The sequence below is a fragment of the Chenopodium quinoa genome, unplaced genomic scaffold (assembly GCF_001683475.1).
Source record: "Chenopodium quinoa cultivar QQ74 unplaced genomic scaffold, ASM168347v1, whole genome shotgun sequence".
NCBI lineage: Eukaryota > Viridiplantae > Streptophyta > Magnoliopsida > Caryophyllales > Amaranthaceae > Chenopodium > Chenopodium quinoa.
The window spans coordinates 589,451-604,045 of NW_018745068.1; the positions used below are offsets into that span (position 1 = coordinate 589,451).

General features: G+C 38.7%; 2 protein-coding genes across 2 annotated transcripts; one reads left to right on the plus strand and one right to left on the minus strand.

The window, feature by feature from the left end:
* The first annotated feature begins 7,094 nt into the window (after positions 1-7,094).
* Positions 7,095-11,298, plus strand: LOC110709451 (protein DSS1 HOMOLOG ON CHROMOSOME V-like). Its single transcript, XM_021887666.1, has 3 exons — positions 7,095-7,297; positions 7,418-7,514; positions 10,795-11,298. Exons 2-3 carry the CDS (start codon positions 7,421-7,423, stop codon positions 10,926-10,928), a joined length of 228 nt encoding a protein of 75 aa, XP_021743358.1. The 5' UTR covers positions 7,095-7,297; positions 7,418-7,420; the 3' UTR covers positions 10,929-11,298.
* A 1,108-nt stretch (positions 11,299-12,406) lies between these two features.
* Positions 12,407-12,742, minus strand: LOC110709477 (RING-H2 finger protein ATL56-like). Its single transcript, XM_021887700.1, has one exon. The coding sequence runs from the start codon at positions 12,740-12,742 to the stop codon at positions 12,407-12,409; it is 336 nt and encodes a 111-aa protein (XP_021743392.1).
* Positions 12,743-14,595: the final 1,853 nt, after the last annotated feature.

The window sequence follows — 14,595 nt, forward strand, 5'->3', positions numbered from 1 at the left end:
TCTGTAATGATAATAAATTCTGTTATGAGGGCATTTTAGTCTTTGTATAAAACATATATAATTCTGTTAGGAGGAATGCTTAGGTGTGCTTAGGCAGTTGCGTAATAAAGCTATTTAAGCTGTAATGAGGGTAATTAGCTGATCATCCAGAAAGTGTGTAGCTAATGTGGAGAGCACCTTCCTCTCAAAAGAAGGCCATTGTTGTGTTGTAAGGTTACACTGATTTTGCAATACAACCGTTAGCTGCACTAATTCTCTCTCTCTCTCCTCCCTATTTCCCCTGTAATTCTGAAATTGATCCAATACCTAGCAAATTGGTATAAGAGCAAACGGTTCCGGCGTCCGAAAAACGGCTCCCCACACTAACGCTCAGCGTTTTGAGGCCTTGGAAATAGAGGTTGGTTTCGTGGACTCTAAGATTGCCCAAGCAATCACAGCTGCCATTGAAACAATTCAACAGGACCTCGCACATCGTGATGCTGAGTTGGGCCAACGTTTAGCTCGACAAAACCAGATAACTACTGGATCAGTGGAGAAGACAGTGCAGCAATTGCACACTGAAGTTTTATCTCTGTCCCGAAAGGTTGGAGTGGCGTCGCTCGACCCGGATGGCAATCGTGTACATCCTGTGAACGGTAGGATTGGAGAGACTTATGGCCTATTTGAGGGAATTGGATCTCACCAGAATCGGGATCAGGCAGAAGATCTGGTGGAGGATGGAATTGTAGATAATGGATTGGGATGGCAATCGAAGAAGCTAGATTTTCCCTCTTTCGATGGAACCAACCCAGATGGGTGGATCCTTCGGGCAGAGCGTTACTTCCACTTCTATCGATTAAGTGAGGGGGATAGTCTGGAAGCGGCGGTGGTGGCCCTCGACGGCGACGCACTCCTGTGGTTCCAATACAAACACAGGCGTCGCCGGATCCGGCTTTGGGAGGAGCTTAAGTCCCTCATCCTCCGGAAATTCCATCCTCACGAGGAAGGAGGGCTGTACGAGCAATGGATAGCGCTCCGACAGTCTTCATGGACGGTGGCTAAGTATAACCGACGTTTTGTGGAGTTGATGGCACCTCTTGAAACGGTTCCTAAGATAGTAGCTCTTAGCAACTATCTGACTGGATTAAATGAAGACATAAGGTCTGAAGTAAGGATGTTGAGGCCCAGGGATCTTGATGATGCCATTGAATTAGCCATCTCTGCTGAAGAGAAAATTCGTTTTTGGCCTAAATCCAGCCCAGACTACAAGGGCCAGAAAAATACCTCTTACAAAGCAAATCCCACCTACCAACCCTAGCAACACCTAAACCATACCCACACTAACCTTCCCCTTAATCAGCGAACCACACCCACCTCCACCCAAACACAAGTCAAACAAAACCCGACCCAATACCCTGGAGGAATAAGGCGATTGAGTGAGGCTGAGTTACGGTAGAAACGAGAGCACGGTCTCTATTTCAGGTGTGATGAGAAATGGAACAAAAATCACTGTTGTAAGCAGCAGGAACTAAGTGTTCTGTTGGCTGTGGACGAGGAGGAGGAAGAGGTGGACGAAGTAGAGGAGCCCGCGGCGGCCAATTTGTAGAGTGAGGCTCTAAATTTTGAATCGCTGATAATGGCAACGGTGTCCCTGAATTGGTGATGGGTCTCACGAATTCAAGAACCATGAGGGTACAAGGTGCCGTTAATGGAAAGGAGGTGGTGGTCATGATGGATTCCGGCGCCACCCACAACTTTATTTCTTCCAAAGCCGCCCAGTATTTGGGTTTGACTGTCACCGGAAGTGGTGATATTGGAGTCACTCTAGGTAATGGTGAAGCGGTGCAGGGAACTGGAGAATGCAAAGGGGTGATGCTCCACCTTCAAGGAGTGACAGTGATTGAGGATTTTCTGGTGTTACCTCTGGGTAACTCGGACATAATTTTGGGTGTCCAATGGCTAGAGAAATTGGGAACTATCTTGACCAATTAGAAGACACAGGTGATGAAGTTTCGAATCGGGGATGAAGGGGTGGTACTTCAAGGGGATCCGTCGTTGGGCCGGACGGGTATATCTCTTAAAGCTATGTTCCGCTCTCTTCAAAAGGAGAGAACTGGATTCTTGATTGAATTAAACCTAATGACCGAAGAGAAGGACATGGAATCTGGGAATTCGAAAATTCCTGACAGTTTAGTGCCCATTTGCACAAGTATCAGGGCACCTTCGAAATGCCGAACGGTCTGCCACCTCGGAGGGAAATTGAACACACCATCTTGTTAAAGGATGGTACTAATCCCATCAGCGTCCAGCTGTATCGGTACCCTTAGAGTCAGAAAAACCGAGATTGAGAACTTGTTTGGTGACATGTTAAAGGCGGGAGTCATACGACCCTCCACCAGCCCATACTCGAGCCTCGTATTACTGGTTAAGAAAAAAGATGGGTAGCGGTTCTGCGTTGACTACCGCGCGTTGAACAAAAGCACAATCCCTGATAAGTTCCTGATCCCTACTATTGATGAACTTCTTGATGAACTCCATGGTGCCAAGATATTTTCAAAACTGGACTTAAAATCTGGATATCACCAGATTAGGGTGAAGGATAGTGACATTCCTAAAACAGCCTTCCGCACTCACGAAGGCCATTACGAGTTTTTGGTGATGCCATTTGGGCTCACCAATGCTCCGGCGATTTTCCAAAGTTTAATGAACACTGTTTTCAGGCCGTATTTACGAAAGTTTACTCTGGTTATCTTTGATGATATGTTGGTTTACAGTAGGAATATTGATGAGCATTATGAGCATTTGTCACTGGTCTTTGAAGTTTTGCAGGAACATCAACTTTATGCCAACAAGAAGAAGTGTGATTTCGGGTAAGAAAGAGTTGCCTATTTAGGGCATGTTATCTCTGGGTAAGGTGTGGAAGTGGATTAGGAAAAAGTGCAGGCTATGCTTGGGTCAACCTCGGTGTTTGAAAGAGTTGAGGGGGTTTTTGGGGCTAACCGAATATTACAGGAAATTCATCCGAAACTACGCCCAAATCGCTCACCCACTCACGGATCAGTTGAAGAAGGACAATTTCGGGTGGAATGAGTCGGCTGCCACGGCTTTCCAGGCCCTAAAACAAGCCATGACTCAAGCCCCTATTCTAACCATGCCCAATTTTTCAAAAACATTCATTCTGGAAACGGACACCTGTGGTCACGGTGTTGGTGTCGTGCTCCTCCAACTTGGACACCCGATTGCTTACTTTAGCAAACTGTTGGGCAGCAGGGCACAAGGCAAGCCAGTCTACAAAAAGGAGTTGATGGCAATTGTTATGGCGGTTGAGAAGTGGCGCCATTACCTTCTGGGCAGGACCTTTGTGGTGCGAGCAGATCAGAAAAGTTTGAAGTTCCTGTTGGAACAACGGGAAGTGGGTCAGGCTTATCAGATTTGGGTGGGTAAATTGCTGGGCTATTCTTTTGAGATTCAGTATGAACTGGGAACCAGCAATGTTGTGGCTGATGCCTTGTCTCGAGAATTTGCCCCCGACATTTCTTGCTCCACCATGGTTTCAGCTTGTGGGTTCCAGTGGTCTCAAATTCAAGAGCTGGTACAAAAAGATGCTTTCATTGCCAAATTGATGCTTAATCTGCAGTAGGGGGTTCACATACCGAAGTGGTTCACTCTTAAGGGCAATATTCCGAAGTACAAAGGTCGGGTAGTAATTCCCAGACACTCCGAGTTCACCTCTGCTCTTATGCGTGAGTATCATGATTCCGTAATTGGTGGGCCGCATGCTGGAGAATATAAAATGTACCAACGGTTGGCCATCGAATGGTATTGGATTGGGATGCGAAAAAGATGTGATGGAATATGTGAAGGCCTGCACTATCTGCCAGAGGAACAAAGCCTCCACGGTCAGCCCTTTAGGCTTGCTTCAACCTCTTCCAATTCCGGATAAAGTTTGGGAAGACGTGTCAATGGACTTTATAGAAGGTCTTCCGAGGTCGGCTGGCTAGGATATGGTGTTGGTTGTGGTGGATAGGCTATCTAAATATGCCCACTTCATCCTCTTGAAGCACCCGTTCACAGCCCCTGTGGTTGCTCAGGTGTTTGTCAAGGAAATCGTGAGACTTCATGGCATACCAAACACGATCGTATCGGATAGGGACATAATATTTGTAAGTACATTTTGGAAGGAATTGTATAAATTTCAAGGAACACAGCTAGCTCGGAGCACCGCCTACCACCCTCAATCCGATGGACAAACCGAGGTGATTAACAAGGGGATTGAATCGTACTTGAGATGCTTTGTCAATGGAAATCCCAAGTCTTGGTCTTCTTGGATTCCTTGGGTGGAATATTTGTACAACACATCCTTTCACACCTCCACCTTCACACTCCATTTAAGGTGCTGTATGGCAGGGACCCCCCTCGTTTGGTGAGGTTCACTCCCGGTTCAACTGCTGTTTCGTCAGATGAGGAACAGTTGTTGGATCGTGATGCCACTTTGGATGATCTTAAGTTCCATCTCCTCAAGGCTCAAGAGTACATGAGGGATTATGAGAACAAGAAGCGGAGTGATGGGCGGTTTGAAGTTGGAGATTGGGTGTTCTTGAAATTGCAGCCATACCGCCAGTATTCAGTGGCTCGTAGAGGATATCTGAATCTTTCCCCTAGATTCTATGGGCCTTATAAGGTGGTGCAGCGTGTGGGAACTGTGGCTTACAAGCTAGAATTGCCGGCAGGGGCTAAGATTTATCCGGTCTTTTATACTTCACAGCTGAAGAATGCCCATGGACAACATTTTAATCCCACTCCCTTACCCTCCCAACTCACGACTGAGTTAATTTTGGAAGTGGAACCGAAGGCTGTGCTAGGGGTCAGGAACAGGCAACAAGGTACACATACTATAATGAAAGTGCTTATCAAGTGGAAGAATTTGGCTGACTTTGAGGCCACTTGGGAGTCTTATGCTGACCTTCATGACAGATTTCCAGCCTTCCACCTTAAGGACAAGGTGAAACTTGTCGCGGGGGGTATTGCAAGGAACGTAACTAGGCCTCCTATTACAACTACTTATGCAAGGCGCAAGCGTGGGAATATTTGAAGCAGCGTGGCTATTGCATTTCAGTTTTGCATTTCAAGTTTTGTTAAGGGCATTCTGTTATGATAATAAATTCTGTTATGAGGGCATATTAGTCTTTGTATAAAACATATATAATTCTGTTAGGAGGAATGCTTAGGTGTGCTTAGGCAGTTGCGTAATAAAGCTATTTAAGCTGTAATGAGGGTAATTAGCTGATCATCCAGAAAGTGTGTAGCTAATGTGGAGAGCACCCTCCTTTCAAAAGAAGGCCATTGTTGTGTTGTAAGGTTACACTGATTTTGCAATACAACCGTTAGCTGAACTAATTCTCTCTCTCTCTCTCTCTCCTCCCTATTTACCCTGTAATTTTGAAATTGATCCAATACCTAGCAAACCTCCACCATAAACACACACATTTTGAAACCAACACAAGCAACAGGGACTCAATATTCCTCAAAGAATAACAAATAACAAAAATTAAAAAGAGTTTAGAAACTGTTACTTAGAACACTCAGTCAGAGTTAATGCATTTAAGGTGATTGCCATCCTTGTTATCTTCTTTAGTAGGAGGGTCCGCTTTCCTGTCATCAACATCCGCTTTCCCATCATCAACATCATCTGAAATTTTAGCCCCCTTCCCCCTTAATCTCCGCAAAGTCGTCATAGAAACTCTGGGAGTTGAAGGATAGGGTTTCTTAGGCTTCGGTTTTTTTGGGGACTCTAAATCCTAACCAAGGTTAACCAGATCGCTTCCCTTTTTTCGCATCCTCCAAATTGTTAAGAACTTTCCCTAAAGCGGTATAAGAATACTCACTAAACACCTCACGTCGATGCCGAGAATGGTAGAAGTCTTTCGGCCATGGAGATTCGGCCTGAATTGACTCAATTATATTTCTAATTTGCTCGCTTTCATCCTCGTCATTAGTCCTATATAAGGCATCCGTTAGAGGATCCAAACAATCCATTAAGGTTTTGGGACTCAAGAAGCTCGACATCACTCAATCTGGAAATTAATGGCTATACAAGGTGGATAAGGGAGCAAATTTACCAGATCTATTGAAAATAAAAGCAAATTAGATCTGAGAGGAGGAAACGATTGAGTGCACAAAACAAAGAATATGAGGAGAGAGAAATAGATCACCATTGTTTAGTATGGTTGAGGTCGAAATTGAGGAGAGAGAGAATAGGGGAAGAAGATGAATGTTAAAGAACTAGGGTTAGAGGTTGAAGATCTGATGAGAATTAGATTTTTTGATGAAAGATGTTAGGTGAATTAAATAAAGTTGTTGGGGATGATTTAATTTTGGTGGAAATGATTAAATTAATGAATCTGGTTAATTTGTAATAACATATTATTAGCAACTTAGTTTCTGATTTATAATTTTAAGTGAGGATAGTTTTACAAGGTGGATAAGGGAGCAAATTCACCAGATCTATTGAAAATAAAAGCAAATTAGATATGAGAGGAGGAAACGATTGAGTGCACAAAACAATGAATATGAGGAGAGAGAAATAGATCGCCATTGTTTAGTGTGGTTGAGGTCGAAATTGAGGAGAGAGAGAATAGGGGAAGAAGATGAATGTTAAAGAACTAGGGTTAGAGGTTGAAGATCTGATGGGAATTAGATTTTTTGATGAAAGATGTTAGGTGAATTAAATAAAGTTGTTGGGGATGATTTAATTTTGGTGGAAATGATTAAATTAATGAATCTGGTTAATTTGTAATGACATATTATTAGCAACTTAGTTTCTGATTTATAATTTTAAGTGAGGATAGTTTTGTCATTTTATTAAAAAATATAACTAAATAAGGAAAGTTTTGAAAAGTTGTACGTAATGTGTAGCGTACAAAACAGCAAAAGTTGCACATAATACGTAAATTTTTTTTGGTGTTTAGAGAGCCACAAGGATGGGGGTGAGAATCGATCTCAGGATCTCTTGAAATCGGGAGGGAAGCTCTAACCACTTGAGTTATCTCTCACTCTCTCGAAGGTAGTATATGTAATATGTATGGATTGATTATGAACAGAGACGAACGTAAAAGGAAAGTATAAGGATTACAAAACAGAAGGAGTGAGTTTCTTGTTTTCCAAGCTCCTATTATTCCTCTCTTCGTCTCTCGTCTAGTACTTCTTTCTAGTTCCCTTTAGAAATTAAACTACATTTTGCGTCTCTACTTCATCCTACTCTACCAATATTTTCTCTCTCCTCTCTCCAAATCTTCACCTCATCCCTAATTTGTTTCTGGTGAGTAATTTAGCCGCTTAATTTCTTTTTCATCCTCAATTTCTCTTATTCATTGAGTATTGAGCCCAATTTTCGGAAAATTAGGGTTTCATACAGTGTAATTGAAATTGATTATTTTAGGTGATGGCGACTAACGAGGCTAAACCAGCTACTGAAGAAGCTAAGATGGATCTGTTTGAAGATGATGATGAATTCGAGGAGTTCGAAATTGATCTTGGTAATAATTTCGAAACAATTGTCTTCTTTATTTTATTTATTTTTTATTTTAAAATTATATCGTTGCTGTATTTTGATGCTATTGAATTGTGGACTATTTGATACAATCTAGCCAATTATTAATTTACTAGATTTTGATTTATGTTGATTTTTGTAAGTTATTGAATTTTAGGGTTTATGGCTGTTTCTTTGATCCTGGCTCAGTATATGCATGTTTCTTAATTTCAATTAGACGGAAAATCTCTGTTGACTCTGCGCATTCATAATTGAAATGTTCAATTTTTAACTTACAGTACTCGATTCGAGATGCTCAATTTGTTCGAAGTGGAATATTGTTAATACCCTCTATTTCGCTAATTATTGTGATTTTTAAAACATTGTATTCAGTTTGAATTGTGCAACACCCTTTATTATGATACTTTTGGAGATTTAATGAGCGGTGATCACCTTGTTTAGATTGATCACAAACTCCATTCTTGTTGTTATTTGAGGACGGATGCATCGTTGTTTCTGTTTTTGACCTATGCCTCTAGAATCTTAAGCTACTTTATTGTTTAAAAAGAAGTTATAAAGATGATTTGGCTGATAGTTGGAAAGGCAACTGTTGAAAGGAGAGAAGTTGTCCAAAAGATATGAGGATTTCCTTCTAGTTTGCAAGAAGATGGTTGCGCTGAGTAGGAAAATGCAAGTGTAATTCTTAGAACTTAATACCTTATACACATGTGACGTGTACTTATACAGGCATATTTTGTGTAATGATCTGATTGAGAAACTAATGGCCTTATATTGTGGATTATGGCTTGTCGTGTTAGTTAGTAATAGTGAGTTGTCTGGGATCCGATTCTCCAAGTTATCCAAATAGAGGATCATTTTGTGCTGATCCAGTCCAAACTAGGTTGCAACTTCGAAGAAGCATTGAGGAATAAGACGTTTAGAAACTCTATTCTAGACATGTTGATAGACCAATTTTCTAGAGTAGTGCAAGTTAATTGAATGTTTCAGATCAAATGAGGAAGCATTAGATTTGACAATTGCAGGTTCACATTGGCAAAATTAAGAGTTGGGATTTCTCCGGCTTGTATAAAGAGAGTATACCACATAGTATATTAGCTATTTCCACAACAAACGGCCTTGGATATGTTGTGGGTAGGTTGGCGACCCCCTCTCATGCTCTTTTCTTTGGGAGAGATTATATGTTGATCCCTTAAATAGGATGCAAACCTAAAAGCATACTTGAGGGTTTTGAAACTAAGACACTCTACTCTAGCCATTGTATGATCACTTGTAGACCTGTCCGACAAACCATTATCTATGAGAAGTGCGAGTCTATCAATTGCAGGCTAAATTGGGAAGGAGTTGGAATATAAGGGTTTTGTGTTGGTTGTCTATAGAGTGTTTTAGTATTCCAGCTAGTTTCGACTTTCTACCACTGGTGGTTTTAAGATATAATCGGCTGGGGACCTCTCTTTACATCTAAAGATGCAGCTAAAAGTTATGCCGGGTGAAAATACAGTAAGTAATAATAGCCCCTTTTGCCCTTTTCTCTTTTTTTTTTTTACCATAATATCCTAATTTTCTGTAGACAGTTGCAGTGATTAATTGTTAAATTGTCATGAGCTCTCTCTACAATAATTAATGATGATGCTGTTTACACCATGTGGCTACTGGGAATGAGAAATGTGTCCCTGCTGACCTTGCCATAGAAAGTGTTCTTGAGCAGCCTTCCATTGAAAAAGATTATTTTTTAAAATTTTTTTTAACCTTTTTTAGGGAGTCCATTAGGATAGGTTGTTATGTTGAGGTTTTCTGTCAACCTAAAGAGAGAAAGAAATATAAGAAAAGTGTTATAATTAAAGGCGCATTACCAAATTTGACTTGAGACCGGGAGTCGTTGGCCTTGTGATTCAAAGAATTACCTCCTCTGGCCTTGCATTCTGTGTGTCTTCTCGCACCCTTCAGTTCGTCTTCCTTACTTCCTTGCTTTGCTGTTTGGATGATTTAATGTTCCCCGATCCTTATGTTTTGCATTGTTTTTATAAGACTGTTCTGTTTCCTCTTTTCTCTATTCCTTCATTTTTTTTGTTTATTTAAAACTTAATTTGTGGTGTCTTGCTTCTGTTGATGCACATTTCTCCTCCTTGCTTCATCAACTGAGCTCTTGATACCATTGGCTTCATGGTGCAACTCATATCTTCAAAACTTAAGCTCTTTCTATTTTTTTACGGATGCAATAAACATATGTGAGGTAGTGTCTTTCATAAAGGAACTTTTCATAACAAGTATGTCACTAAGAATTATAAGTAGCTTTTCTTTATCACAGCATACCATATCTTCTGAGTAGTATATATTTAATGTTTTCCAAGATTATGATCCAATAGTCAGAACTGGACCTGTTTCAGACTCATATCCTAAAGAAGTTTTATCATGGCTTTGGTTTTTAAGAATCTCCAATCAAAATTTTATCATCCACTCGAGAATTTCGTTGTAGTTTATGGACCTTGTATAGAATTATAGAAATTTAAGAAAGTATACATATTACCAAAATGGTTCGATAATTGGGTGAGTGGGAATAATTATGTTGGATAATTATAAAGTTAAGGTAGTACCAGGAAGCTAGGTGTGCATCCATCACCAAAACGCCCGAGTCTATTTTACATGCTTTGTAGCTTTTAGGACCTGATAGAACTTGATTTTGCAATGCAATGATGGATTCACTAATTTTCGTCATTTATATGTAACACATGCATTTTTTTTTACCATTATCTTTGGAATACATGTTTATATGCTGGTGCTGAGGCCACACAGAATTGGTAGTACCAGGAATTGGAATACATTTTTTTTTACCGTTAAGGTAGTACCAGGAAGCTAGGTGTGCATCCATCACCAAAATGCCCGAGTCTATTTTACATGCTTTGTAGCTTTTAGGACCTGATAGAACTTGATTTTGCAATGCAATGATGGATTCACTAATTTTCGTCATTTATATGTAACACATGCATTTTTTTTTACCGTTATCTTTGGAATACATGTTTATATGCTGGTGCTGAGGCCACACAGAATTGGTAATTTGTTATTGGTGTTATTAAGAGATAATTAGTACTGCTGCAGCTGAGTTAGACATTTCAGCAAGTAGAAGAGTGAGCTTTGCATTTGACCTTTGTGAGTAGGTGATGGGCAGGGATTAAGTGACCTTGCAAATAAATAATTTATGCCCTCAATGTGGATTTATACTCACTTTTCTTTCACAATTATTTACCTTATATTCTTATGTATTACTGCAGAGTGGGACAACAAGGAAGAAGGCAAGGAGGTGACACAACAGTGGGAAGACGATTGGGATGATGATGATGTCAACGATGACTTCTCTCTGCAACTTAGGAGGGAGCTTGAGAGTAATGTTGCTGAAAAGAAATGAATCAGTTGATGATGGCTGTTGGTTATTTCAATCCATGTATCATCTTTTTCGAAATTTAAGTTGAGGTGCCTTTTATCCCTGTGGTAGTTTTCAAAATACCTTAAACTTTTATTACGGGCATTGTGGAATTCTGCTAATGAAATTGGAGTGGCAGAAGATAGTTGATCACGATAATCTTGTAGTTTAGGAACATAAGCATGTAACATCTATGGACCCTTGTGATTAGTTGAACCTGTTTCCTTCTCGTATTTTTCGGCAGTGTTTGGCTAGGCTCTTGCTTTGCTTTTCAATATTGAAACTTGACCATATGTTTCCTAAAAGTATTGATTTCATTATTTTTAATTGCACTATTCTGGACTTTCACTATTCATACATTCCTTGTTAACCATCTTTTGTATCCAATTTGTTTTAACTTATGTTTCCAAATATCAAATTTTAATTTATGCTTTCCAAATATGAAATTTGATTTTATGATTTTATAACAAAGTGTTTGTTTCTATATTCATGGTCAACTTTAAAATTTTGACCTCAAATTCTCATAAATATATTCAAAATACATTGTTAGTGCACTTGAAAAACTGTTGGGTCATCTCATTGTATAGTTTTATATTATCAAACTAGAATAGTAATCGTGCAATGATGTTTAGTTTAGCTAGCCATATTTGGAAAGCTCTTTTGGTTTGGCAATATGTCACAACTTTAGTTGTAGGTGAGTAGTATTAATAAGGAAAAAATGTAAACAAATATTTTTAGGGTTATAAATATTTGCACACTATTTTTAAAAGTTTAAATAAAGAGGCAATTAACATTAATGAGAGTAAGTAAGTAAATAAATATTTTAAAGGTAGGGTATAATTGTCCAAACACTATTCATAAGAGTTATCTCAAACTTTTTAAAAGGTAGGGATATCCTCCTGCATTCTGTAATTTGCATACTAATTAGTTTATATACCGGACTTTCACTATTTAAAGACGAGGGAGAACTATGTATCATTTTTTATGAAAACATTTAACATCAAACCAAACGGGGCCTAAAAGAAAAATCTGCTCATGCCTCTAGCCGAGTACATCTGAACGTCTATAAAGTCCTCAAATGGGATTTATACAAGGAATTATTAGTTGTATACTTGTATATACTAGTTAAAATTTTGAAATTCAAATACTTGATCATAGCATGCATAATTGCGTACAGTTGCCATACAGAGACATCTTATATGTACAAAGTATCATCAGGTTAATAGTCCTCATCCCAACCAAAAAATTTACAAGCCTGTGATTTTAGAACTAGACATACTATAAGAGAAGTAAGAACAGAGCATGAAAACTATTACTACATACACAAATCAACTGCGACATTGGTTGATGGAGCATTGCATTGCTTCCTGCTCTGTGGCTCTGCCAACAGTCGAGACAACTCTAGGTGACAGCTTGATGACAGTGCAGGTTCGACAAATCGGGCAGAATAGTGATTTGGTGAGCTAAATATCAACACACTGAACATGAAAGTAGTAGTGACAATTAGGCAGACTTCTGCAGTAATCACCAAGCTTGAAACTGTCGAAACAAACAGCACAATCAAGAATTGCAGTATCAGTAGCAGCAGCAGGAGTCCCTTTTTCTGCCACAGAATGTTTGCTGTACTCGAAACATGGCATTTTCTTAAGGTCTTGAAGAGTCAAGCGTGTGCCCTTAATAATAGGGACACCCTCAGCCCCAAAACCTCTGCTAAATGCCATCCCAACAATACAAATATGTATTATTACTGAAATTGCAATTCCCACAAATAACAAGAATACAGATATGATAATCTCCATTAACATAACCTCTCTTGTAAAAACAGGATTTACCAAAACTTTTTTTGAGTATGCTGAGGGGGGGCTCAAATATGATCATTCATGATGGTGATGATAATTGATTATGATCTCTCCTTGTCAAATTTCGCCGAAAATTTGCTTGATTTCTCTTACAATTCTCCAAGACTTGTGAATTTATCATATGCATGCATCATAATTACTGATCTAATTGGTATTTTTGTTTTGTTTTGGTTTTCTAATAAGAATAAAAATGGGAGGATATTGGAAATTTCCTTAAGAAGTGGCTTAATCAAGAGAATTGATGATGGAGGGGTGAAAATGGGAATGATTTAGATGTGATATTCATTGCTAATGACATAATTTGTAGGAAGAGTAGAAATCTAAAAGGTATTCCATTTGATGTGGAACTAAATTATTCTTTATTTGGTGCTTATATATTCTTACTACACTAATTTGAAATTACCTAGACCTGTTTTTAATGATGGTGTGAATAATTAATTTATTAAGTACCACGGTCCAAGTAGTATCCAAGAGTCCAAGACCTACAAGTTTACTTGTAAAAACCTATAATAATTGATATATTTCACTCGTTTTGATCCACAATATAATATCAGTTTTAATTTGATCAATTACATTTTACTAAAAGCGAAACTTGAGGGATACTTGGCAACATAATGTAGAAAGTTTTCTCTCCAAAATCACTTACTAAAAAAACTTATTGTTATATAAAAATAAGGGTTTTATCTAAATTATGTCCTTTTCTTTGTACAAAATCTAAATTAAACTTCCTTAAATATCAAATTGCCCAAAATAACTATTACAAGTTTAATTATTTTCTTTCACATATACTTCATAATTTTTAATACTAATTCTATTATTTATAATATTTTATATCAAATTTTTTGGTAAAATTTATTGTCATTGTAATTTATAACAACTGTGCATTGCACAGGGTTTAATCTAGTTTATAAAATTTATTGTTATGGAAATTTATAACAATGGTGCAATGCACGGGGTTTAATCTAGTTTAGAATAATTATAGGGATAACAACGTTAAGCTGGTAGATGAATCTTATAATTAGTTTATATACTCTATCACATCCCCTCATATGAGAGCCCGAGGTCACTACTCGGCCTAGTCACGTGCCGTGCGCCACTTGCTTACTATTCGTCGTAAGACGAGTCATACTTTCTCCCTTGGCACTTAATTGAAAGAGCAGAAAAGGGGGGGGGGGGGTTATATTGATGGTAGTAACAATTAGTATATTTATATGCACAACCGTAAAAAATAAAAACGATAAGAAGATAATGATTTACCGAGGTTTAGTTCAACCTAGAGCTTATTACCTTTGTGCCCTAATTACTCTTATTAACCAACTCAGAGAGCAAAAACAATTACAATGATTGTTCATGTCCTCTCTACCCTAATTACTCTTATTAATCAACTCAGGAAAACAAAAACAATCACAATGATTGTTCATTTAACTCTTGTTTAGGGTAAAAATACCCAGTCCATGTGGACCAATCGTGTGCTGACACTTGTCAACCCCAGAGGGGTCCTAAGAGAACCAATCCTCTAGTGACACGTGGCACTCTAACCCATGAAAGGGGAACTGATCCCCTTACACTATAAATAGAGGAAAATCCTTATTTATTGCATTCATAAATATACACAAAAAACCCGAGCAATATTAATTGTAGAATTCCCTCGGAATCCGAGAGAAAAACCTTTACATTCCGCACTTTTATACATCCGGACATGTTCTAACTTGATCGTCGAAAGCGGAACTCCACCCAACTGGAGTTTCCGTGGTTTTGCAGGTACAGACGGTTGACGCGCATTCTTGGAATTG